The sequence below is a fragment of the Nelumbo lutea genome, chromosome 2, assembly GCF_056320005.1.
Source record: "Nelumbo lutea isolate HS-2025 chromosome 2, American lotus-T2T, whole genome shotgun sequence".
Classification (NCBI taxonomy): domain Eukaryota; kingdom Viridiplantae; phylum Streptophyta; class Magnoliopsida; order Proteales; family Nelumbonaceae; genus Nelumbo; species Nelumbo lutea.
Window position 1 is genome coordinate 14,575,686 of NC_142685.1, and position 26,235 is coordinate 14,601,920.

A 26,235-nucleotide genomic window follows, 5' to 3' on the forward strand; every position below is an offset into this window, starting at 1 on the left:
ATCAGACACTGTTGTCTCAACAGGACAAAGACAATGGCGGTGAGAGAGCCTCCTTCCCTCGCGACGCTATCTCCTGCAAGCAAAAAAAAAAACTCTGGAGTCTGGACTCACTACTCACTGAATTGTCAATTAGGCATTACTAAAAATCTACTTTTTTTTTTGGTGAATGGTGAAACTATACTATTACTAGAGAGTGGGACCTTATATGATGGGTGGGTAACTGGGTACTGATCATGGCAGCTTAAAGAAGGCATGATTCAGCCTGGGAAACCCATAATATGTTCAATCTCCAAACTCCTAATAATAAGTCGCTCTATGAGAGACAAATGACCAACAAAGATAGTCCCCTTCCTGTTAGTAGATTGGCACATCCAAAAACATGCCCAGAATAAAAGGCAAACATTCATGGCACATTGCCATGGACTTCATACATGGACACATCTCACATAGCTCATAAGGTTCTGTAAACAAGAAACGAAGTTCAATATTATACCCACAGCTGAAGGCTGACACTAACAACATTCTTCTAATGAAGAAGGGAAAAAATAATATGCAATATCAAGGTTCATTAACAATGTAATATAGTAAAAAAAATATGAATGCTTTGAACCGTGCCATTAGCATCTAAGCACAGGCAGTCTGAGCTTGTACCTTCTATTTTTAGAGTCCACTCCATATTCTGATTGCATTTCTTCTACTACTCCTCGATATTTTTCGTTTCTTTTGCTACCAATTTGAGGAGATAAATAATATTGCACCTCTCCTAGTCCATTCCCATGAAAAATGGATTCTTTTTGAACATGATTAAAATTGAGAATTCTTCATTCTTTTTGCTATTTACAGTGCTTAAAAGCCAAGCCTTTTACAGAGATCTTGCCATGCGCTAAGAGCGCTGTCACGATTGGATGATCGGACAGTAAAACCGGAGAAGTAGAGAGAGAGAGAGAGGAGATTTTCTTTACGTCTCCCAACCCATCCAAGCCAAAGAAAAAAAATCACCATCTGGAAATTCCACCGTTATCTTCCAAGGTCCAGGCGCTGCCGCTGCGCCTCCGCGAGGTTCTACTGAAGACAGAACTAGAACGACTTCTAGGAGTAACCCTAGATTCTGAAGTATGATGAGAAGACGATCTTAGCCTCCCAAAGAAAGAGAAGAAACTGCGGAAGACACGGCCAAATCCCCGACTCTCTCTCGACCTGCTACCTCTAGATGTCCATGAAATTCTCCTTGGCGCACCGCCAGTATTAAACCCACCATCCATTTCCGTGTAAACGACGGGTAGCTCGCGCTCGGCAGCTCGTCTACCCCCGGAAAATCTTCCGACTGCAAATCCACCACCCGGGAGCCTCCATATGGTTAACCCCACAGTATCTTCTTCAGTAGTCGCTGGAGATTGCTCGCCTTGACCACCTTCGGGCTCCGGCGATGCTCTGCCACGAACATCTGTAGGCAATTCGTGACGGCAAACGGGACAAGAATTTCGAAGAGAGAGCCATGGGAGGATGCAGTCTGAATGGTAGATATGTTTACAAGGCATCTCACGGGCCTCCGAGCCAAGTTCAAAGGGCTCCTTGCAGACAGCACAGTGAGACTCAGTGACAACATGGCTGTCGACAATCTCGATGGTCGGCATGGACTCGACGGCAGCCTTCGACGCCGGGGGGTGCTCATAGCGCCCAACTCCGTTGATCTCGATCTGAGCCAGCTGTTCGAGAAGGCGGTCAAAGCCCGAACCCATCAAGAAATCCGACATGCTTGCGGGCAGCGGACGGAGTCCTGAACCGGAGCCATCATCGTAGTAAAGCTCAAAGTTTCCCCTCTCTCCACCACCACCTTCCGCGCCGCCACGTTCAGCAGGCCCCCGGAGGACAATAACGGGGTTAAAAGGCGAACGATCCCCAGTGTTCCTTCGGCTGCGGCGAAACCCTAGACTCGCACTCTGATCCGAATCCTGCCTATTCCCGAGCATATACATCGCAGCGCCGGGAAATCGCCGGCGCCTAACGTCTGCATGTGCAGATCGAGGGGGCTCAACGATTTCTTCAATAAAACCTCCATCGCAATCAGGGCAAACAATAGTTTCTCGAGCCCAAACCCTAACAAATCGATTGCATCTGTAGCACCAGTACGAAGACCCAGCTGAAGCCATCTATATAAGCAAACCTAGAAAAAAAAAAACTTTTTCCTGTAGATCAGGGAATCACGGGAAAGAAAACCTATAACACAGAACCCTCTTTCTTTTACAACCCTTCCGAATCCGATTAGTGAAGAAAAGCGAAACAGAGGGTTCTGCTCCACAGAACCGCAGAACCGCTTCCTTGGAATACTGGACTTCGTCACTGAAACCTCACAGTGAGATCTGAGAAATCAAGCAAATAAAAACCCTCAGTTCCTCACTAATTTTCACAAGAGAGAAGAAAAGTCCAAGATTTCCACATCGATGAACAAATTCAGGATCATAATGAGGAAAGAAACCCTAAAATTGCTGGTTTATTTTGCATTACAGAGAAGAGAGAAGTAACGAAAGAATTGAATCTGGATTCTTGCAAAACGCGAGAAAACTCTGGTTCAACTTCAACCGGAACAAAGAAGAAGGGAGAAAGCCTAACTTGCCAGCAAACTAGAGATCCGGCAGACTAGAAACCAAGAAAGATAAAACGGAAGACAGCAGTGTAAAGGTAAGGTCAGGAGGGTTGGAAGGACAAGTAAACGAGAGGCAAGGCTTTTAAGCAGGGGCAGGGGTGAAGGCTTAACGGCGAAAACGCGTTCATTCTTGTTTTTCAACGCTAAACTCCCTAAACCAAACGTCCGTCGTGAAGTGTGGTTCTACACCTGTAGAACGTCAAAGAGAAGATTCGAATAAGTGGATCGGGCCGAGCCGCGCGCCGTTGGGCTTCACTCGGCGATACGCGTGGCGTTGGTAGTAGGAAGTAGGAACTGGGTCTGGGTGGATGCCAGGACTTGCTTGAAGTTGGAGTCTTGGAGACCAAAGATAAGAAAATGACGACAATTTTGAAGGTTGAAACCGTTAAATATTCCTGGCCTCCTGGGGTAGTTTTTCCGGTCTTTCTTTCTATTCTTATTATATAAGGAAAGAAAGCAGAAACGTTTATGAACCAATCGTAAAATCCACCTTTGGGTTGGAATTTAGTCATTTATAATTTAGTGCTGATCGTTTTTTTTTAAATTAAATGGATAATATATGTTATGATCCAATTAATTAATTATATTATTAAATAGTAATTGAGCATGTGGTAGAAAATAGAAATACATCATCATCATCATCATAGCCTAAACATGAATTTGACTTTCTAGGTTGTAGGCAGGCATATCTTGGATTATTTTCGGGTGTAAGATCTCAACCGTCAGGCAATATGAATAATCCAATGAGTCAATGGGCGGTAATGGTGTGTTAGTTTGGTAGTGTTGCGTGTTACGTTGTAGTTTGGTTTGGAGATTGAGTCATCAGATTCTGATCGAGGAACGAAATTCATGAGGAATGATGATTCATCATCGTCATTATTCTGCTCTGTCACTTATCAGTCATGATCTTCATCAGGCATGGCCATGGCCCATTTGGCTGTGGATCTGGAACTTGGCAGCCTGGCAGTAGGCTTCAGGAGTCGTTTTGACTCTTGAGAGTGATGTGAGTAACAGAGTAAGCAAAATGACAAATGAAAACGTGGAGCATGCAGGATTGCATTGCAGCCGTTGGATTCTCTTGAAAAGTCAAAATTGAATTTGGTAGAAGAAGGATATAAAGCAAAAAAGGATCCAATGATCGTACAAAGGATCGATTGAAAATGAACCACGACGCAGTTGAGGTTTAAGAAGGCGGATCCTTTCTATTGTATTCACTAACTATTAAGCAGCGAACAGAGCACAGAGGCGGCGTTTATCGGGTATCAGGTATTAACTACCAACTATGAATTAATTATAAATTTTATAATTCCTGTCTCTGACGATCGATTTAGCGAGAATCCAACTGATCAGCTGGCTTTTCTTTAGAAGCAGACATGCTTTTCTAGTTTTCTTTCGTCGAAGGTGGAATCTGATTCAATGAGAGAGAGAGAGAGAGAGAGAGAGAGAGAGAGAGAGAGAGAGAGAGAGGGGGGGGGGGGGGGGTCCCTCTCCTTCCCTCCCTCCCTCCCCGTCTCCTTCGATCTTTCATGAGGGGCAGAAGCCGAACGCATTGGATTATTGGATATAATTAAGCTTTTTAATGAACACCCATGCACGCATAAGCATGGCCCGTTTTATCTAATTATTAAATTAAACCATCTGACACCGGTCTAATGGTTGATGGGGGCCACCAGCAATGAAGGGCGAACTACTACTTCTCTGACTCCTGAGACCCATCTGTGAAACAGTGAAAGGAAAGAGAGTGGCCTGTGCAGTAACTGTGAGAGCATCAATCTGAACCGTGAACAGACAAGACGATCAATTTACGTTTTATGCTAATTCCGGCTTCCGGGGAGTTTTGGCGGTGTGTGTGAGGTGAACAGGTTCGTGGAACGAACGCGTTAATTAGCTTCGTTGGGTAATAAAGGTAATAACCCATCCTCCTCCCCTACAAAGTAAACAGAAAAGTGGAGAAAAGTAAGGAAAATGTATCCCGACCGTGAATTGTTGTCAAATGTACGGATAAGATGTGGTTTATAGGGGTGAAAGGATAGGGGGGATGAAATTCATAATTCTGCATCGAATATATCCTTATTTCTCTAAAAAAAATAAAGGTAAAGTAAATTTTGATAGAGAGATGAGATGGTTCATACTTCATAGTGGTGTTTGTTTTCCCTATTTATTATCCTTTAAGAGTTCATAGTCCAGTCCATGCCGGTATTGTTGTTGTGATGATAAATATGGATGTGGAAAAAAGAGAATATCTATATATTGGTAGCCATATATACATGCGCCATCCTATTCCTATCCACTGTTAATAGGCTCTTGTCGCCTTCAAAAAAAAAAAAGGCCCTTGTCCTCTTTTTATCGCTCTCTTTCCGTTTCGTTTCCCAAAGTTGACTAGTGCACGTGAGATTTACGACAAGCACACGCGTAGAAACTTCCATATAGAGCTTAGAGCTCCTCTCCGGAGAAGATTGCATATGTCCTATATGTATACACACTCCTTAGTTTTCGTTTTTAATTATTATAATATAAAGAAAAAACCTACAACTGTCTAACATCTTTATTTATCTTTTTAAGTTTATGTTTTTTTTCGCTTCATCTTTTTAATTTTATGTTGGCGTTGTTTTCAGTGTTACAAAAATATAACAACAAATTACACGATGGATTTTACACCACTTTAAATGCGCTCTGTGAGCAACATATCCCAATTTTAAATTCATATCATAACGTTGTTGTCATCCAGTCCATTGGTTTTGCTCTTTAACCGGTTCAACGGAAAGGGATCATCATCATCATTCACCAGTCTTCTCTCTCTTTCTCAGTTACACTGCAATTTTTAATATATTTACACATGCAGAATAGACAAGAATAAAATGTTAGGGATTGAGAGATTCTTTTCTTGTGTTACACGCTGTGGTGGAGGTGAAGGGGACTCCTCTTCTTTTTAATTTTCTCATTCCAACAGGTCCTTATTCTGCTCACTAAGTTTCATTAATTGTCACCAGCCTTTTTTTTTTTTTTTTTTTACATTAGCTTGAATGAATATATATATAAGTATTAAATACAACATAGATAAATATGTAATATATAAATATAGTGTATTTAAGCAGCTTTAGACTCAATTTGAAAGGAATACAAATATAAATATAGGTACAAAATATAAGGATTTATATTTTGCATATTTATATTTATACTCTTTCTAAATTGAGCATTATGCAAAAGAGACAGTAATTACTGCGAATATCTAGCTTTCGGAGCAGAAACATTAGATTCATCAAGTTTTACGCTGTTATCAATTAGTACTCGATCTTGTTAATTGTAGGATTAATTTTATAGAAAATAGCGTCAAATATCAGAATTGATGCTACGGATGTACAGAAAATAGCATAAAAAATCAGCTTGGACGGCCTTTCGGCCTCTGAGCCAATGATCCACAAGGGCCACACCACTTTGTCTATTAACAGAGAACCCCTGATTTTCCCTTGGAAGACTGATGAGTGAGTGCTGAGATGCGTTTATCCCTCCCTTTTTTATAAAAAATATATTATGTGTGGCGTGTTCCATAGCGTCTAACCAGCGAGAGAGCTTCATCCATCAAAACCAAAGTCGATAAAAGGACGTGCCTACTTGGAATCTAAAGCTACCTTTCTTTTTACGAGTCTTCTTTATGCTTTCTTCCTTCCAAGTCAGTGGTGCTCCTTCTTTTGGCTCTTCCCAATCCCAGGACCCAGATAGAATAAAGCTCGTCTTTTCTCAAAGGACTCTAACCGCCTTTTTCCCTCGGCTCCTTGCACTACTTCTGTGTGTAATTTCGCTTGAAAAAATGGGGTCAATCGTACCGTGGAATTTTAATTATTTCATAATTCCAATGTGAGTTCACTTTCCTCCTACTACCCAAGGTCAGGAATTTGGATTCAACATTTCGGCTCCTTTGATTTTCAACTAGAGATTGTCATGTAATGTACCATGTTAAATTTCTTCTGCTGTATATATATACAGTCCAATGTCCAATCAATTACCTTACTTTTGTGATGAGAGAGATAAGGCCCCACTCCACTCTTACAACTGAAATTCAAAACCCCAGATAGAGAAAGATGGTGTTTTGTTTCCCCAAACTGAAACTGGGTCTTGGTGGAAGTGGAACAGCTAGCTCATGGGCGTGGAGTCCAAATCTCAATACAACTGTCCGAACCATTGCTTTGACGCTTGTCCCATTCAACAATACCTAAATCCAACTCAATTATGCTACCCATTTCTACGGCAAAAAAAAAAAAATGTCTATACAAGCAGCTGGTGATCAATAATGCATACAACCACACATGTAGATTGTTTTTTTCTTAATTCCTGCATTTTCTTTTATGCATGCCATATGACCAGTTGCCTATGCCTCTTTTTTGGCTTGAAGTAATGCGTGGAGTCTTTTCAATTAATTTCGGGTCCCTATTCTATGTCTATCTATATATAGATTAGGCTTTGATGGGTAGATATATATATGTGTACTCTATGCTAATTACAAAGGTGGCTATTCTCTCACTTAGATGTCACAGAATTTCTTAAACAACTCGCACTACTGGAATTGGGATTTGGGAGACACGTAGTCCACATGGATACAGCTTATACAACATCCATACCATAGTATAATAAATCAACAAGGAGCATGCGTGAGCAGAGAAGAAGACTACAACGCAGGTATCACCTATGGGCAGCAGGGAAGAGGTGTAGATGACACATGTCGTTTTAAAAGCTACATAGTAATGGAGATGTTATTGCTAAGCCCATTGGCTTAAATGGTGGCAAAGAGTGGTATCCCTCTTGCATCTAGGGTCTGATGATGATGATGATTGGTGGTGCGCGATCTGGTGTTTTCTGTTGGAAAGGCAATTCGAGTGTCAGACTGATATGTCTTGAAAGGAAAGAAGGTGATGGGGTACTTTATTTGGTGTGGACATTTCAATGTTTAAGTTAATTTGGGAAGTTGTAGAGAATTGATAGTTTGAAGAAACAGTAAATTGTGAGAGCTAAATCATGCTTAGTTTATGAGATTAGAGGCGATGCCTTTATATAGGCAAGTTGTCGTAGACCTAATGGAATGTATTCGAGATCACTGGCTTGTATAATCTGGAGTTTGTTCCGCACCCAAAGATGGACTCTGTGTAAGATTATAAGGCTTATCCAAATCTATCCAATTCATGCGGGATAGGGATAAGATCCATCGGCGTGCGACGTGATCCTGAAGAGATTGCAGACATTTGGCTTGCTTCTAGAAGGAGACTACATGGCACCTCGGTAGGTCGGTGAATACGACGAATTGCTTGGGCCCCGGTCTTAACTAAGTGACCCAAGGTGACTTGAAATGCTGAGGTATCCAAGAATACTGAAATATTACCGAATCGATTGTTCGCTCCATGTGTCATCATGTCACTGGTCGGACCAAATAACCCCTCAACAATGATGAACTAGAGCGGACCTAGCGGGTGACCGAGAGGAGTCATGGCCCCCTCTAGCTTAAAAATTCCTACAATCTTACTTTGGCCTTCTCATCAGTTATTTTTATTAATTCTTGGTTCCCTTATTTGTGTTTATTAGCTTTTGGCACCCTAATTATATTTCTGTCCCCATGCTGATAGTGATAGTTTAGAGCAAGCTTCAAATATCCATATAATTGATACTTCGAACTATGCATTTTTATTTTCTTTTTATAATTTTCTTTTTCAAATTTTCAGAGAGGGCCTCATTTTTTTATTAATTATGAAATAAAAGAATTTCTTAAAATCGGCATATTGATCTTCAAAAGATAGAATACGACGGAGTATATTATATCAAATTTTTGAACCTTGACTTATAGCGAAAGACCATCGGTATGACTACCCTTAGGTAGGTCTATGTTATCTTGTTTTACGATTACACTCTAAGAAAGGAAAGCACAAGTAAAATAATAAACCATAAAAATACAAGGGATTAATTAAACCGAACGTTCAAATTAAACAGGTTTAAGATTGTAAGGCAAAACTAACCCAAAACCGAAATCGCTTTGATCACCAGTTTTTAGGTCAATGGTTTAACCGTTCGTTTGAAATGGATGATTCATTTTCATTAAAAATAATAAAAATGAAAAATGAGCAAAACTATTATCAAGACTGAGCAGATCAATAATTCCACCGCCTGAATCAACAGCTTGCTGATGAAGTCAACAGTTTTCGGCAAACTAAAGATGAAATAGAATCGATTGGCTTAGGCTTGAAATCTATATATAACCACTTGTTGATGACCTAATTAATATTCTCCGAAGTTGAACTACTCGACATGCTTGATTCATTGTTAATAATCTAGAATACATATATAATTAATATTCTTCATCTATCAGGCTTAGGCTTGAGCTATATTCATTCGGCCTGAAACATTAATTCGTCATCAAGTCGGAACACTAGAGTCAAATGCAAGCAAAACAAGACACGCACAAGGAAAAAAAAGTTCTTCTGTATTCATAGTGGGTGTCTCGGTGATATATTTTATGTTGGATGGCGGGTTCTACTTCTACATTCCAGAAAAACTCAAACCACACAAATTAATTCCACAAGGCCTAAACGCACAACCCGTTATTAGAAGGTCAAATAACTTTTTTATCATTGTCCAGTCTTCCTCGAAGGATCAAATTTATTTCGAGCGAGTGAGAGAGCGCGTGAAGGAACCTCTGATAACTAATGAAGTGGCTGATGGAATAATTTATTTAATTCAGACACAAAATGAGAATAAAAATTAGAATCAGTAGGAGTAAGATTTCATTCCTTAGGAAAGAGGAGGGAATGGTCATTCCACCAAGAATGAAAATGGAATTCGGAGTTCATCCAAACAAAGTTGGAATCAGAATATCCCATTCCGATTCTGATTCTAAACCCCTATTCCAGCAAATTGAATGGGCCTAAGACTCATGGGTCGATTCTTCTTTATATCTATAAATCACTGTTACGAGCCCATACATGTGCTGATAGATTAGCTAGTGTTGTTATGAATCAGGATGGTAGATGTAGTTTTTTTTTTTATCAAACTCAGGTGCATGTTGATATATATATTATGGGAGGATATATCTGCTGTTAGTTTTTGTCCTAGCCGTTGGTGCAATACCATCTTTTATCACCTGTTTATTTTATCCACTCTAAAGTAATAAGTGATTAAGTCCAGCCACTTAACCACCATCAAACCGCTCATATTGTGGACTCGGGATTCCAGAAAAAATGCTATCCACACTATCCACAAGACCTTGTAGATACACGTATGTTAACAAATTTCATGCTTCTGTGTTGTCTTTCATTCATGGAGATGGAGAGATGTTTTTGATGCATGGCCGTAGTGTCTTGTGGGGTGGTGTGGGCAATTTTTATATTGTTTGTGTAATTGTGTTGATGATAATATTGGTTATCTAAATAGAGGAAAGATGTTGAAAAATGTTGAAAACATTGTTTGAAAATGTTATAAAGATTATATACATGGTGAAAACATTGTAAAATATACAAAAATATAGGATGTTGTTTTATGTAACAATAAAAAATGAACATATAGAAAATATAAATTAATTATTATCTTTTTCCAAACAGAATTGTCAACGGGTTGGGCCTCATTCATGACATCTTGTAGAAGTTCCGAATTAATAATCAGGACAGTTAGGTCTGACCTGATTATTATATATGTAAATAACAATTTCAAACTTCATTTTCTGATAATATAACTTTAGTAAAAGTAATAATAAAATAGTAAATTATTTATATGTTAAAAAATCAATTATTTTGAACCAAAATGGTCTTACCTAAAAATAAAATAAAATAAAAAAGCAATCTTTGAAGAAGTTGTGGAGGAAAAATTGGTATTGGTGTGTCCCATGTGATTTTTTCTAAGCCCATAAAGAAGTCGTCATACTCTTTATCACCATATCTGGGATAATGAAGTCATCGTCTTCGTCGTCCTCCAACATTTATTCCTCATCGTCTTCTCGGCTCTCCATGGCCTGTTTGACCGGTTATAGGAGCTCGTCTTCCATGGGGGAGGTTAATGGGGACATTAGTGAGAGACCACATGCTGAACATGAAGAAGAAGCATTAGACGCCTAGACGGTTTAGTAGTGGGTGTGTCGAGTTCACCGGTGGTCCACCGTTGAGATGTAGGAAGCTTTTGTTGGGTGTTGAAGGTGAGGTTCGTCGGGCTTGCAGGTTATGATAAACATTTTTAGTGGGTATGGCTCTGCTGACTTGTTACATGGCCAAACACCCCTTGGAACTGATAAATCTATAATGGCCTCTGTTGTGTTAAACCAGCAAATACAAATATTCAATGTCACAAAAGACTAGGATGGAAACAGGAAAGGAGAAAAATGTGTAAGACCCTAGAGAAAGAGAGACGTGGACAAGTGGGACCCACCCGTCTATGAACAAGTGTAAATTTTTATTAGTTTTATGTATTTGCATATGACGACATGCCCAAATTATCATTTTTAATATTTTTGAGACCATTTTACCATATTTGTCTTTCCAAGCAATGATAAGAGTTATTTGTCTTCTATGACAGCAGCAGTTGTATAAACCCTCCTTCATTATGGATCAAATAATTGAAAAAAGGATTACAATGATGACGGTTCAACGACATCTTCTTCTGTGTAAGTTCTCTGGCGGTTAGCACAAGGTTTTTGGTAGAAAGGTTAGGCCACAAAGTGAACATTGGTGCTTAATTGGAGTGAGAAGGGATGTAAACATGGCTATTTTGGCGAAACTCAAAGAGTATTTTATCCTTTTACATGCCATCTAACATTGATTTCGGGCTAAATTCGCAATTCTCAAGTTTGGGTATTAAAGTAACAATGCCTTTTATTACAAAATATTTGGTATTGGAATCTACACAATGAAAATATTAAAAAAAAAAATTATGAACATTTGTTTGTAGTGTAATTTCTGAACATTTTATTACATGGGTGTGAAAGAATAAAAACAGTCAGCAAATCTCTCTTTATATGTTCTCTTTCACTTTTGAATGGTATGGAAGGGTGCAGAGTAGAGACACGTCGTGACATCAATCCAAGCAACCTCCATGGTATCTTTTTTGGGATAACTATACTCTGCACTCCACCTCAGAATTCTAAAATTTTACACTTACAACATTTCCATGCTGGCATCTGTCCTGACAGTAGGGTAAAACTAAGATTTATTAGAGTAAACTGAACAATAGAAACCCTTTTTTTTTATTTATTCAATTAAAAAATCCGATACCAGGGTGACAAAGATGGCTCTGAAATCTCATGATTATATGTTTATAACTATGAAGCAGTAAACTGAACAATAATTATTCGCATATGGATCCACCTTGCCTTAATTAATTAACCATAGCATCGAGTTTCATATATTGCGAGTAGCATCGCTTCTTTCATGGGCATCTTAATCAAAATCAAAATCTAGTTTAAGCTAACCTAACACTCTAATACCATCACCTCCTACATTAGACCTAGTTAGAGGAAGTTATTTTGAAACTATAACACCTTCAATCTCATTTGAATATATAGGAGTTGAAAATTAAACTTATGACCATTTAGTGAAAACCGCATCACTCAAATTAAGATACAATATAAATCTTACATTATATGAGCATATATATATATTTTAATCAAATCAAATGGGATTATATCAGATCACAAAGGAGACGATCCATAACTGATTCAGATTGACTTTGAATTCAAATTCAGACAATCAGATTCCATTTGCAGCCCTATTTCATCTTTCTATTGTCCCAATTCAATCGATCAATTTAATTTATAGTCATGTATAGGGGCTTAGGGCCCGTGGAACCCACTACCATAAAAAAAATATATGTTAAAAAAAAAAATCTCTGGAACAATGGTTTTCCTCTTAACCATTGAACATTATATTATTCTCAAATGAAAAAGCTCTGTTCCGTATCTGGTTCTGATACCGTTGTAATTCAAATTTCATTATAACAACCTCAGAACTCTTTTGCTTATTCTATTGCAATTATTCGGCACCATCCCCTGACTTTCTGGTACACATACGTAGGACAAAATTTTGTATTTGCACTCTACATATTTGTATTTGTACTTCTTCCAAATTGAGACAAAGGCACCACGATGATGACTTGCATTTGATAGTAAAAGTGCTGATTTTGCATCTTTAGGTGAAAATTTTGATAATAAAGACAAGCCATACATACATCTAATTTGACAACAATGTTGTAAACCTTCGTTGACCTGAACGATTGAATCGTTCATTTCGGGAATTGAATCGTTTATGAGCCATCTTTTAAGAAAAAAAAAAAAACGTTGAAAATGTCAACAACAACCTGTTGAATTGTCTTTTTTTTTGGGTAAATTATAAAGGCACCCCCTGTATAATGGGGTTAGTGATAAAGACCCCCTATACTTTAATTTGCAACAAAGACCCCCCTAAACTTTGGCCATTAGACAAAGACCCCCCTCCGTTAGTATTCCATCAGTTATCTTTAAAAAAATATTTTTATTTTTTTAAATCCTGAAATTACCTTTTTCTTACTTATTTGAATGGTGAGAAAGATATCTTGGACCAAACTGCCATAGATACACATCACCACAATAAAACCGTAAAACGTAAAGCAAGAACCATTAGGAACCCGGCTCATAAACGTACCGAGAATCTAAAGAGGACAGCACGTAGGATCCAAGAAATGACTCATGCCTTTGACGACATAAAATATAATCATGCACTCCAAACTCTGCAACAACAAAAAGTTAGAAGTAAGTATTCCCTACTACTGATATTGGACTTTCGGGCTTAAACTTATCATGAATGGACGTCCAATTATGCTCTTTCCGCCCTTCAATAGTTTTGAAAAACACTAACTAAATTTGGGATGCAAACAACCAGAAATCAACCAAAACATAGAAGCCACATGCATAATCTAAACTAGTAACACACAAGCCACACGCATAATCTCTCCTGAAATTCCATTGCAACCTCTTCACTCGAATGACCTTCTTCTTATTGATACAGACCGATAGCACCAGATGCTTCAACTCCTCTTCCCCGCTACATCTGATCAAAATGTCGTGAGACATTTCACTATTCCAGAATTGCTCTTTGGTTGAATACAGTGGGTTGCCTGAGAAATGTTCTATTCGTGATACTAGAGAGAACTGGGCAGCTGGCAGGATACCCGATTTGAACTTCTTGTCGATACAAGTGACCGCATCTGCATTTTGGATCAAAGGGATCAATGATACTAGAGGACAACAACCCTGCGTTGAACTACCTCCGCAAGAAGAGTCGTTCACTTGTATGGCGTATTTGCTAACACAAGAAGCCATCTCTCATTACAGACAAGCACCAAAATGAAGAAAATGAGAATTTGGAGATATGTTCTCATACAAAAAGGAGGGAGTATTGCTTCTTGTGCTAGAGAATATGGAGAGATTGAAGATACATCATGGATTCTCTTTTGTTTTCCTATCAACAGTCTTAAAGTTAGATTTTTTTGTTCCTTTTCAGGTGACAATCAAATGTGTTTTCGATAATTAGGTTTTAAGAAAAAATGGCAAAGAAAAAGAAAATAGAAAAAGTTTAGTGGGGTATTTTGGTAATTTAACACCTTCTGTTATTTAACTTAATGGTTAAGGGGTATTTGTCACAAAGTAAAAGTACAGGAGGTCTTTATTGCAAATTAAAGTACAGGGGTCTTTACACTGAATGCATAGTACCGGGAGGTCTTTATAATTTACCCTTTTTTTTAAGTCATTGAATTGTCCATTCGAAACATCAATTCGTTCGACCTGGATATCGTTTCAAGTTCGCATTTAGACCCTTGCCACCGAGCTCCCTTTCATCCACAAAATTGCAGACATCAATCTTACAAATTTCTTTTTATTTTTTTATCTGCACAGGAACTCAGAGTGAGACAAATTTCAAGATCTATGCGTTCCAAAATGACATTGACGCTTTGCCTTGCTATATATTTTCGTAAAAAAAAAACCCTTTTTGGCCTCAAATTGCAATTTTTAATAATTTTATGAATAAAAAAAATAAAAATTGAATTAAAAATATAAAAGTACAACAACATATCTAAAATATATTTATACATTATTTATTGATAAAATATATATTTACACACACACACACACACTCAATACATATATGATGATGTGGCATGGTCTAAACCTTTTGAGCCAGCCGGTCGAATTGGTGACTTGCGATCCAAAGGCAAAGACGGTTTGGCCTCTGGGTCGATTTTTAAAACACTGGTTTGGAGATGACAAAAGGAGTCAGCAGTACTTTTCCTGATTTTTTTTTTTCTGCAAATTTCTGCTTCTAAACTTCTTAATTGTTAAATTTAAGTATTGAATAGATTTATGTATTGCACTTTCTTTGCAAAATTTCTACTTTTTAACTTTTTTTTTTTTGTATTTTATACATTTTAAATATTTTTATAATTTTAAGTTATTATATTTATGATGTCACTAGTTGATGTGTTCAACTCAACCGTTGAGAAGAAAAAAATGGTTCCACTTCTAGGTCGGTTCTTCAAACATGTTCTGCTCTAAAATAGCAAAATCATATATATTGGCAGAAATTAAACTCCCTAATGAGCAAAACTGTGCTTAGGAAATCATGGTGCAACGAGATGGCTTCATTCCAATTTTTAAAGAGGTAGTTTAGAGGCTTTTAGATGTGCGAAATTATGGAGTTTCTGCAGGCCGAAATTTGAAAATTCGGGTATATTGGTGCAAAGCCACTTGGAACAACCATTAGACTGTCTTTCATTAAACTTATCTCCCCGTGAAATAAAGCATAAAAATACGAAGATGTTACTGTAAAAGTTGTTCGAACAGACAATGCACTGACCGGAGCCGATCTCATCATACTGACGGCATGCCAATTACCAAAATGTAACCAAATTAATTAAAATACTGATTTAACTAATTATAGATAGACTTGTCTCTCCTTAATTACAACAAATTTAATTACCAAAACAATATTGAAAAGAATCCAAAGCCCACGCAATCGGCATTCGGCAATCCCCTATCTATACAATATGCATGCATAATTAGTATTAATAATAAGATTAAAAAACCATCAAATGGGATTTAAAAAAATTTAAAAATCCCAATAATAGTGGCAGAGGCAGTATTAATTACTGATGATATATTATGTATATGCTGTGCCATGCATGTTATCAGTGTGGAAAAGGCTTAAAAGTGCCCACAACCTTCTTCACACGCTCCAGTAATGGCGTGTAATTAGATACCGTACCATCGTTCCCGGCAAGCAATCTGTACTTGTCTTTCCTCGTAAAATTGGTGCACTCAAATCCAAGCGTCGTGGCTAACATCCTCTGCACTTCATTTGCCACTTCATGAGGGCTTTTACCGGCCGAGCACGTCTCGTCCACCGGTAACTGCCCCAAAAAGGTAACCTCATAAATGGGGCGAGGGTTCATGAAGAAAAATATGGGGTCCAACGCTTTCCAACCCCTTGCCGTGGTTGCATGAAACAACCCAACCCTATGGTTCAACGCAACCGGGACTATCCGGTCCGTCAACTCTGCGAATAGTGCACTGAATCTCAACAGGAATGGTTCTCGGCACGTTGTCCCCTCCGGGCACACTGCAAGGTCCCCTTTGGCTAGCTCTCGCTTTATCTTCTCCGCGTCCACGTCCCGGATTCTTGTTAAACGAACGGTCGGTATCGGCGATAGTATCTCCGATACCCTCGACAGGGAATACGTAACTGCGGGGATCCTGCGTCCAAGAGCCGTGGCAAGAACAACCGGGTCCATTAGGGTGCGGTGTGTGCACACAAACAGAACGCCACTGTTGGATCGCGACACCGGGGGTGGTGGTCTGCCCCTTACTATCAAGTCGCCTCCAAGTGGTCGAGCAACGTAGGGGATAGCCCACAGAGGAAGCACCAACCCGATTACGATTCTTATGAACGCAAGTACGATGCCTAATGGAAGCCACAGAAGGATGACAAGGGCCACCAATGGCGTTGGACGCTTGATTAGCCGACCGTCGTGGAATATGACCGGTTCCGGACGTTCATCCTGCTGGCTAATTTGCTTCATGGCGAATGGCGGGTGGATTTGTTCCTGCACACAAAGCCAGTGTTTACCTAGTGCTTAATTAGCGGTAACTTAAACTACCTGTACATATTTAGGGTTTAATTTCTAGCTAGCTAGCTGGGGTTGGAAATGATCACTCACCTTGCAGAGAGAAAGGATGGATAAACTAGACACATATCGACCTAACCCAGCGGTGGGCTGTTCGCCGTTGAACAACACCTTAATACGGTTGGAGATTGAACCCATGTCATCTCTAACAAATCCAGTGGCAAATCCAAATCGATTTACCTCGAGCTCACTTCCGAGAACTTCAGTGGCACGTAAGTGCTCTTTAACAAACCTCTCCACCATCACTCTCGGCCTCTTAGTCACTACAACCTTCTTTTCATAGGAGCTAAAGATCCTCCAAGCGTCGGTATCGAGATCATCCATGTAAAACTTGGGCAGCACTGCACGTGCCACAGACTCTATCTCAGATGCCCGAGCACCGGCGACGGCCACAAAGATGGTGAGCTTGAGAGCCGCATCCCCCATCCCCAGCATGTGTAGCAAGCGAAGCAGAGGCCATACCATGAGCAAAAGGGTAAAACGAATCAAGCCACCGGACGCCTCGAAGGCGACTAGCATGAAGTAGGAGAAGGGGTCTGGGTCCTTCAAGAGAGTGCCTTCGAATTCTGATACAACACAACTCTCCATTGGTGTTCGTCGAGGCTCCTCCTGGTCTTCCATTGTCAGGACAGGCTCTTGCGTTGGAGTTTGTTGCTGCTCCCTGTTCATCGAACAGTGACTTATAGAGGTTGTAAAAAGTTGCTTTTGCTTGGTTCGTTCTGCGAAACTGAGCAAGAGTTATAGGCAGTTGATCGGTTCACAACTACCTCCATTTTTTTTTCTAAAGGTAAGCACAAAATGAAATGGAAAGAATTACACGCCACGGAAGACGAGTCATGAGTCAAACTCAGCACTTGTGTGTTTCCAGTCGTCCACCTAAAACTAAACTCCCCGCCTTCGGTTTCTGACGACTCGTATGTATATATCTATGTATGTAGATGGGGTTTTATATTTTATTGTGTGTGTTTTCGTCGACGCTACTCGCTAGCTAGTAGCTGGGGGACTCACACACGAGACGAAGCTCAGACATATTCACGTTATTCTTGCAGCAGTCCACATAGTCTGGACTCTTCTGGATTGTTCGTCCCTTCAAAGCTAGCTTCCGTCGGCTACTGTGCTTTCGTGCTGTCCGGCTAGCTAGATATACTGTTTTGATTCGAGTACTCTACTGAAGCTGCTTCAGTAATCAGTAGTAGATTAACAATCGTTCATCAAGCCAATCCATCCCCCGCCAGTTGAAAGAAGTTATATAATTCTGAAAATCGACCTTTCTTTTTCTCTTTTTTTCTGAGAAACAAGCGTAGGAAGTTGAAACACAAATTAGGTGTGTACAACAGCAGCCCAGAGGGCTTTCCATCAACTGTCGACTGTATTTCACGTTAAGATTTAACAGATTTCTTCGGCTTATACATTGATGATCAGTAGTCCATGACGACCTCTGGCCGTCCAAACTACAACTTAGTCGCTTCTTTTCTTCCATGCCATCAAGCATCTGATAACCACATGAGCTTATTCATTCATTAATACATGACCAGATCGTGTTTGATAATATATTAACACAGAATATAATTAATAGATAATTTAGATAGAATTTTATTCAGGATATGCCAAGACAAAATTAAAGCTTAGCTCTTGTGACTCCAAATGCTCTGGATGAGTGGATCCACTACTTGAAAAGTTCCATATCATAGACCTTAAATATGTTAAAAGAAATTAGCTTTACACACATTTAACTTGACTGCCTTCAAGCAAAAGAGGAAAGCCCCGAGGCAGTGTCAAGGCATTATTAACAACTTGTAAACACCTAGTGGAAGAAAATAATTTTCACTTAAAACTTCAATCTTCTATAGGCCGGCCCGGCCGGCCAGTTCAATGAACTAACAAATCTCTCTCGCCATATCTCTTCATCTTCAGTGCATCTTCTTCCTGTCCTGATAAAAGTTTTTTGATGGAGTAGTTACTAGCTAGTTGGTCATCCAAATCTAAAATGGGTTTTCAGTGGATGGAATGTTTGCATAGCCAAGCCAACCCAACCTGACAGATTCTCATTGTGAAGTCTGTTGTCTGTAGTACTTCCTATGCTCTGTAGCCTATAACTGAATTGAATGATTCAAGACACATCTATGGTTCTTCATCTATTTCTGAAGCCAGATTTGCTCTGTTCAAATATGCCTAATAAAGTCTGTCAAATGTGGATTATATTAATGACTAGGCCGGGTCATCGTGTTAATTACATACAATTTGGACAAGAGAGCTAGATTGAGTGCAAGGTGGAGGATACAATATGGTCAAGATATATATAGGAAAACAATTGATAATAGAATATAATTAGCATGGTAGATGAGAAAAAAGCTTCCTACAGATACAGTAGGTGCAGTAGTTGCTCTTTCAATGTATGTAATAAACCTGGACACGGTGTTTCCGATTCCGTGTCGGAAATTTGAAGTAGCTTGCACGGTTTTCGTGGTAATTTAAAAGCTGAAAATTGGTGGTCACGACTCACAGCTAAGCTTGAATATTTGGAATATATTCTTAAGACTTAAAAGGTAGGTTTGAAAATTGAAATTTGTTTTGTGGTTGGCTGGTTGCTCAACAATTTTCTTCACCTCACCAGGGTCGTCATCGTCATCGACTTGCGTTCTCTCTCGGTATAATTCAGTTTAGCAGGGACGTTTAGGCAATAAAATTAAAGCCTGTTGCAGGGCATACAGATCCATGGAGAGACTAGATTTCAAGAGAGCATTTTATCTTGACCAACCTCTCTGCTCTTTCTTTTTTTTTAGGTAAAAGTGAAGGTCAATCGCTCTTAGTTTCATGCTTTAAGCCCCGTTTAATATTAATTCCAAGTTCTGCCCCGGTCCAGACGACTTTTGTGGAGATAGCTGTGCTTATTAATTTGTGCCAAGTCACAGCTCCACCAAACTAACTTCTCTTGGTTAGATGTGTAAGAACCTATGAACCCAATTAGGGGTGTCAATTGTACTGGATTTGATCCAATCCGATCCAGTGCAATGTGAGTCCATTATATATGGATGAGGTCCAATTCAATCCAATGAATGTTTTGGATCATTTTGGACCGGTTCAATTTAATGTCTGGATCATCCAATTTGTTTAAATTCATTTTGATTTATATTGGTTTTAACCCAAATTCGGTTCATTGATACATATATTTTATCTTATATTAATAGATTAGATATTGGCTTAATTCAACCCAATCTAATATAAATTCATTAAGGAGGGAGAAGGTCCAATCCAATTTAATAAATACTTTGGATTGAATTAATTCAATCCAATATGTCTTGTTGGTCCATCCAATCCATCCAAATTGATTTTGAACAGGACGGGGTCCGATCCAAAACCCAATCGTCATGCCCAAAATCCAAAGCAAGCCTGCTAAGACAGATATTTTATGGACTAGCTAGGCAATAGGCAGCCATATCTAGCTAGATAGGCAGAATATTACAACTTTTGCCAGTTGGCAGTTTGGCACCACTATTTGGATTTAAAATTTTGACAACATCCTTGTAGCAAAAGAGTCCGGCCGGGAATTAATTATTTGGCGCATCCATAGATAGATGTCCACATCTCTCATTCAAGTGGGCGAAAATTAACTTAATTGTATAGATGAGCATGGTTATTTGTTTTGTGTTTATATATGGCATTATATTGTAGTCCTCAGCCAAATGTGGGTACGGTTTCCATTCTCCCACTTAAGAAACATAGTTGAGTATTGACATGTTTATGGACCGGGTAGCCGATGGGCTGGCCCGGGCTGGCCAGTTTGTTATTAAGTCGGGTTTGTTTATAATTTTAGGCCCACGGGTTTGGGTTCAGGCCTAAAGCATTGGGCCCGATTATTTTCGGATCGGGCTTGGGCTTTCTCAAAATAGCTTGGCCCGAGCCTGAGTTCAAGTCCGACTTCATATAATATATTAAATAATAAAAATATATTTATTTAATAAAAAAATATATACAATATTTTATCATTTTTCTTCTTCTCTTTTTTTTCCAAGTAATAGTAAGATGTTTATTATTTTTGAGTTCTTAAGGTTTTTAATATAAATAAAACACTTTTTATTGAGTAAAAAAAGAAATAAATTTGTTTTCAAATTTTTGGCCGGGCTTGGGCTCGGGCTCGGGCCAGAGTGTATACTCTTGATACATATACAAAGCCCGGCCAGAACCCAGCCTGGCCCATGAACATGTCTAGTTGATTAGGAGTAATTAGTAATTCTACAAAAGCTGATGCCTAGGTATGACCTAACCATAGTTATGGAGGAAAAAGAGGTAGGCCAACTAACTATTGTAAAGTTTTTCATAGTTAAGCACATGTGTTGTACGTGAGCAACTTTTCTTCATATTAATTACTTGAATTTTAGATATATCATAGTTAAGATAGAAATTGAAATTTAACAAAAGTAACAATATGATTAAAAATAAACTTAAATGCTTGTACCAAATAACATTTATTATTATTATTATTATTATTATTATTATTATTATTATTATTATTATTATTATTATTATTATTATTATTATTATTATGTGTGCCCTTTCTACCATAAATAAAAATAAATTTATTTTAACAATTATTTTTATCTAATACGATGAATAGATAACATTAGAAATATTCTCAAATGGTTTTGACAAAATTCTGTACATTTTCAAATATTTATTATTCAATTATGACATCATGGGTTTTTTAGAAAAGTTGGATCGTTGACCCACCATATATATAAGAAAATAGTTTTGCTTTTGGATAATTTTAAATTAGGGAAAATTATAGTCAGAACCGGCTATACATTTAAAATTAGGCTACAAGAAGTTAGTCTAGAAATCAACAAAACTCTGATGATTAGCTCTACATTTCAAATTATAAAAAACCCATGTCATGTCATTGAAGACTTATGTGGATATTGCCAACATGGGACTCTTATTGGACACAACAAAAAGCTTATACTCAAATTGCCCTTTAATGTTGGGTGATCGGAAAATAAGAAAATGGTTTTTAGTTTCTCTCCCTCCCTCCCTCCCTCTCTCTCTCTCTCTCTCTCTCTTTCTCTCTCTCTCTTCAACGACCGTGTGATTTGAAAATAAATAAAAATCATTTTCAGTTTCTAGATTTAGGTTTTCTCTATCAATTTCTCTCATTCTCTCTCTACCTATCATTCTCCCTCAATCTCTTCTATTCTCTTTCTCGGTCAATCTCTCATTCTCTCATAATTTTTATCATTTTTCTTCAGTTTCTCACACATTCCTCTCGTTCTTCTTCTTTTTTTTTCTTACACACTTATATGGTATTAAACAAATTGTATAAAAGAACATGAGACCAACTTGGTATAGTTCAAAAATGATTACACCAAATTGATAAAAGTTCACAAGAAACTCTTTGCTATGAAATTTACACCAACTTGATAGAAATTTATAACTTGATTGTACAAGTGGTTGGTCCCTTTATTTCTTTATAGTTTGATTAATATTATAAAATTTTGTAAAAAAAATTTAAAAAAAATAATGAGAGATGTAGCGGGAAAAAGACTAAGAGAGAACGACAGAGATTGAGGGAGAAGATATTAACTGAAAGGGAGAGTGAGGAAGAAGAATGAGAGAGATTGAGAGAGAGAGAGAGAGAGAAAGAGAGAGAGAGAGAGAGAGAGAGAGAGAGAGAGAGAGAGAGAGAGAATGGGGAAAAACTGAGTTTTGGTTTGGCTATATACCAAAGTTGAGAGAATAGGAGATCGAGAGATGACTACGAGAGTGAGAGAGAAGGGAGGGAGATCGATAGAAAGAGGGAGCATGATAGAAACTAAAAACCTATTTTCGGTATAGGCTTTTTTTGTGTCCTACATGGATTAAGAGTCCCATGTTGTCAACAACCACATAAGCCTTTGATGACATGGTGGAGGGCTTTTATAATTTGAAATGTAGAACCAATTGTTAGAGTTTTGTTGGTTTCTGGACCAGCCTACAACCTAATTTTAAATGCATAATCGGATTTGACTATAGTTTTCCCTTTAAATTATATATTTTATATACATTATATAAATAATTTTTACTTATCACACTTAATTTTTGTTGGTCTATGATATCATTTGACTCAAACCACTAACCCACCACCCTAAAAGAAAAATAGTTCGATTTCTAGTTTGACATTAAATTTCGTATTACATTTCCATCATTGAAAAAAAAATTCTTATGTATAATACTTATTTTTGTTGAATATAATGAATGAATAATATTATATATGTACCCAATATTTTATTTTTTTATAAATATATAACATTAGATATGTGCCCAAAATTTTCTCTATCTTTTTTTACTTTTGTGATTCTTTGTATTTTAATTTTTAAAAATTTTATTATTTGACTATGACGTGATTTTATTTCTAGGTAGATTTCAAATTTGGCGTTCCATTTACATCATTAACAAAAATACTTTTTACATTTCATACTTATTTATTTAATTTTTTTATTATTTAATTATAGAATTATTTATTAATCCATTTGACCCTAAATAATGAAATTGCTTGCCCACCACCGGGAGGGAAGAAAATGATTTTGTTTTCAAATTACTTTTCAAAATATTTATTTTTGTACTATTAAAATTGATATTGTGGATTTAACTACAAGAATTTAATGATGAGAAAAGATAACTTAAATATAGGATTTAATGAGAGAGAATAGAAAATATTTTTATTTCCAATTGGTTTTAAATTTTACATTCAATTTCCATCATTAATAAAAACATGTCTTATTTATCATACTTATTATTGTTTAATATGTATGTTAAAAATGTTTTCAATTTTTTTAATTTCTATTTTTTCATTTTATCTATTTTTCATTTTATTATTTAATTGTGGCAACATGGATTAACCATTTGACCCAAAATGGTTTAGTTTCTTACCACCACCTTGTTTAAAACTCTATTTTCTATACATAGATTTTAAAAGTATATGCTTTTATATTATTAGAATTATTAATTTATTAAGTATAGATTTAATTATAGAAATTATTGATGAGAAGAAACAAAAATGACTTAAATATAAGATTCATTGGACATGAATGCAAGTTAATAATTAAACATTGAATTTATTGAGAGAGAATTGAATGCATTGAATATCATAAAATTATCTCTTTTCAACTCATTTAATTTCAATAACCATTTATCCTATTTGCCCTCACTTTTTATCAATAAATTTAAATATAGAGGGATAAAAGTTCGAGGCCATTCGTGCTTTTTAAAGTATATATATTGCTTGGCAATTTGGCATCATTTGTTTAATTGTACATACAATATTACAATATAATTGTCTCGCTATGATCTGCCAAAAATGGATTATAAGGTAATGGTGACCTGGTGGCAAGCTGTCAATTGGGTTAGGGTTGGGTGAGGATAAATCGGGTAAGGAATTGCATACCCGAATCCAATCAGCCTACATTGAATGATAAGAAAGAAAAAGGAAAAACTTGAATTTATTGGGGACCTTGGTCATGGTGGGTGGTGGAACCATTAGTCCTTATACTGGATTGACAATATTCAGCCCAGAGGAGTCTCAACCAGCCTATTTAACATGGGTTGATTGACAGTTGGAACTTGGGATTTGGGATACTATGGGGTGCACTCTATTCATTCATATATTCGAGTTCAGCTTCAGTCAAGGTAAAGTTCATTCCAACAGTTTTTACTGTCTTGTATTGAGAATATCTTTATACTGATGTGCTTTATTTCAAAGGAAGATATTTCCAATGCAAAGTTTGGAAAGGTTGTTAGATCGATATAGGCACAGCTTTGCCCTGATGGAAGCCGATCTTCATTTATAAGGGATTCAGCTTTGATTGAACTGTATTGACGAAACCACTTTGAACAACATATTAAAATTAGCTTTGCAAAACATAGGGAATTAAAATTGGGCTTTCTAGGCTTTTCACCAAACAAAACTTTTCTGTGTGGGGCCTATCCAGCAAAGTGGCTCTACTCTGACTAGCGACTACTCATCTAACGTGTCTGTGTGTAAATGTCCTATTGCTATATTAAGCTTCTTCCTTGGAATGGAAAGGTTTTGTGTCAAGCTAGGAGACCTCCGGATTCCATGTTCCCCGCTTCCTTAGCCTTGTTCGGGTCCAAGCCCATACCCATTATGCGGGTGAGAGCTGAAATGTTTTCTCAATTTCTCTAAGGCTGTTTTTGATTTGATGGAAAAAGTAAGAAAAGAAAGAGAAACCTTTACAAATTTTGCATATGTTTTCAACCTTTTCCTTCAAGCCAAACATAGCCTAAGAGTACGAATCTATTGCAATGCTTTTTTTTTATGAGTAATGTTGCAGTACTTGTTTGAACCTAAGGTTGTGTTTGGTTACAGTGTAATTTTATTTGCATTCGTACAAATGCATGAGAGTGCAAATGAAAAGAATCCAAATTTTGGTTTAATTTTGGTTTGGGTTTTATTTTATTCTGATTCAAATCTTATTTTACTTCATTTGTACTGTAGTCAAACAAAATAAAGTAAAATTTGAAACAAAAATAAATTAGAATCTACACCCAAGTCATTTGCATTACCATAATTTTGCATTAAGTCAAATAGATTTATACGGCAACCAAACGCAGCCTAAACAAGTGTTTTTTTTATTTGATATTACATAATACGCGTTACTAGAAAATTTAGAGGGACAGAGAAGAGTGTATATGGAGTCTATTGGCCTTCCTCCTTACCACGAACCTGCAATCATGATCCAATGCCACCATATTTAGAGGCATGATGATAACCATATCAACTACTGGTTTATTACCTATTGATGGTGGCTCAGTTGGTTCATTCTGTGACTGTTTATAGTAGAAATTTAAGATCAAACCCCACTGCCACCAGGGTTGAGGGGGAGGGGGTCATGGGCCTTTGGGGGGATATGCTACCCTCCTTTTGTCCAACTCACATTCAGTAACTAAAGTCTAAATATGAGACTCTAACCCTGTTTTTTCAAGTTGGATTGAGTTGGATTTGCGAAATAGTCCCAATAGCCTCTCCATGGATAGATCCTCTCAGCCTTAATACTACACTCGTGGCAGTGCACCAACTTCTTTCATTCTAATTAGATCAGATTGCTACCACCAAAGATAAAAAGAGAAACATGACTATTCACTCGTAACAACATCAATAGATACAGATGGCAATTTTTTCATCCCCATCGGCTACCTGGCATGGAGATTGCCTTGGTGGGTGGGGACAGGATTGGGATTAATAGGAATCCCCAAATGGGGACGGGTCGGGTATGGGGTGTGAAGTTCCTGCCCTGCCCTACCTAAAACCCCAATTAAAAATATTATTATTCATATTAAATACATATTATATGTATATTATATTTATCAAAATATATTTAAAATGTTGTATATTTAAAAAATAATTTTTAAGTAAATTTATTTTT

At 37.5% G+C, this 26,235-nt stretch overlaps 1 protein-coding gene and 1 pseudogene across 2 annotated transcripts; both read right to left on the reverse strand.

The window, feature by feature from the left end:
* Nucleotides 1-459: 459 nt before the first annotated feature.
* LOC148868725 (putative E3 ubiquitin-protein ligase RHC2A pseudogene) lies at nucleotides 460-3,038 on the reverse strand (annotated as a pseudogene). The gene has a single exon (XR_016107668.1). The product of XR_016107668.1 is annotated as a putative E3 ubiquitin-protein ligase RHC2A pseudogene (transcript).
* A 12,492-nt stretch (nucleotides 3,039-15,530) lies between these two features.
* Nucleotides 15,531-17,535, reverse strand: LOC148868726 (glycerol-3-phosphate acyltransferase 5-like). The gene is made up of 2 exons (XM_088972518.1): nucleotides 16,853-17,535; nucleotides 15,531-16,738 (listed from the first exon to the last, which is right to left on the reverse strand). Exons 1-2 carry the CDS (start codon nucleotides 17,486-17,488, stop codon nucleotides 15,824-15,826), a joined length of 1,551 nt encoding a protein of 516 aa, XP_088828644.1. The 5' UTR covers nucleotides 17,489-17,535; the 3' UTR covers nucleotides 15,531-15,823.
* Nucleotides 17,536-26,235: the final 8,700 nt, after the last annotated feature.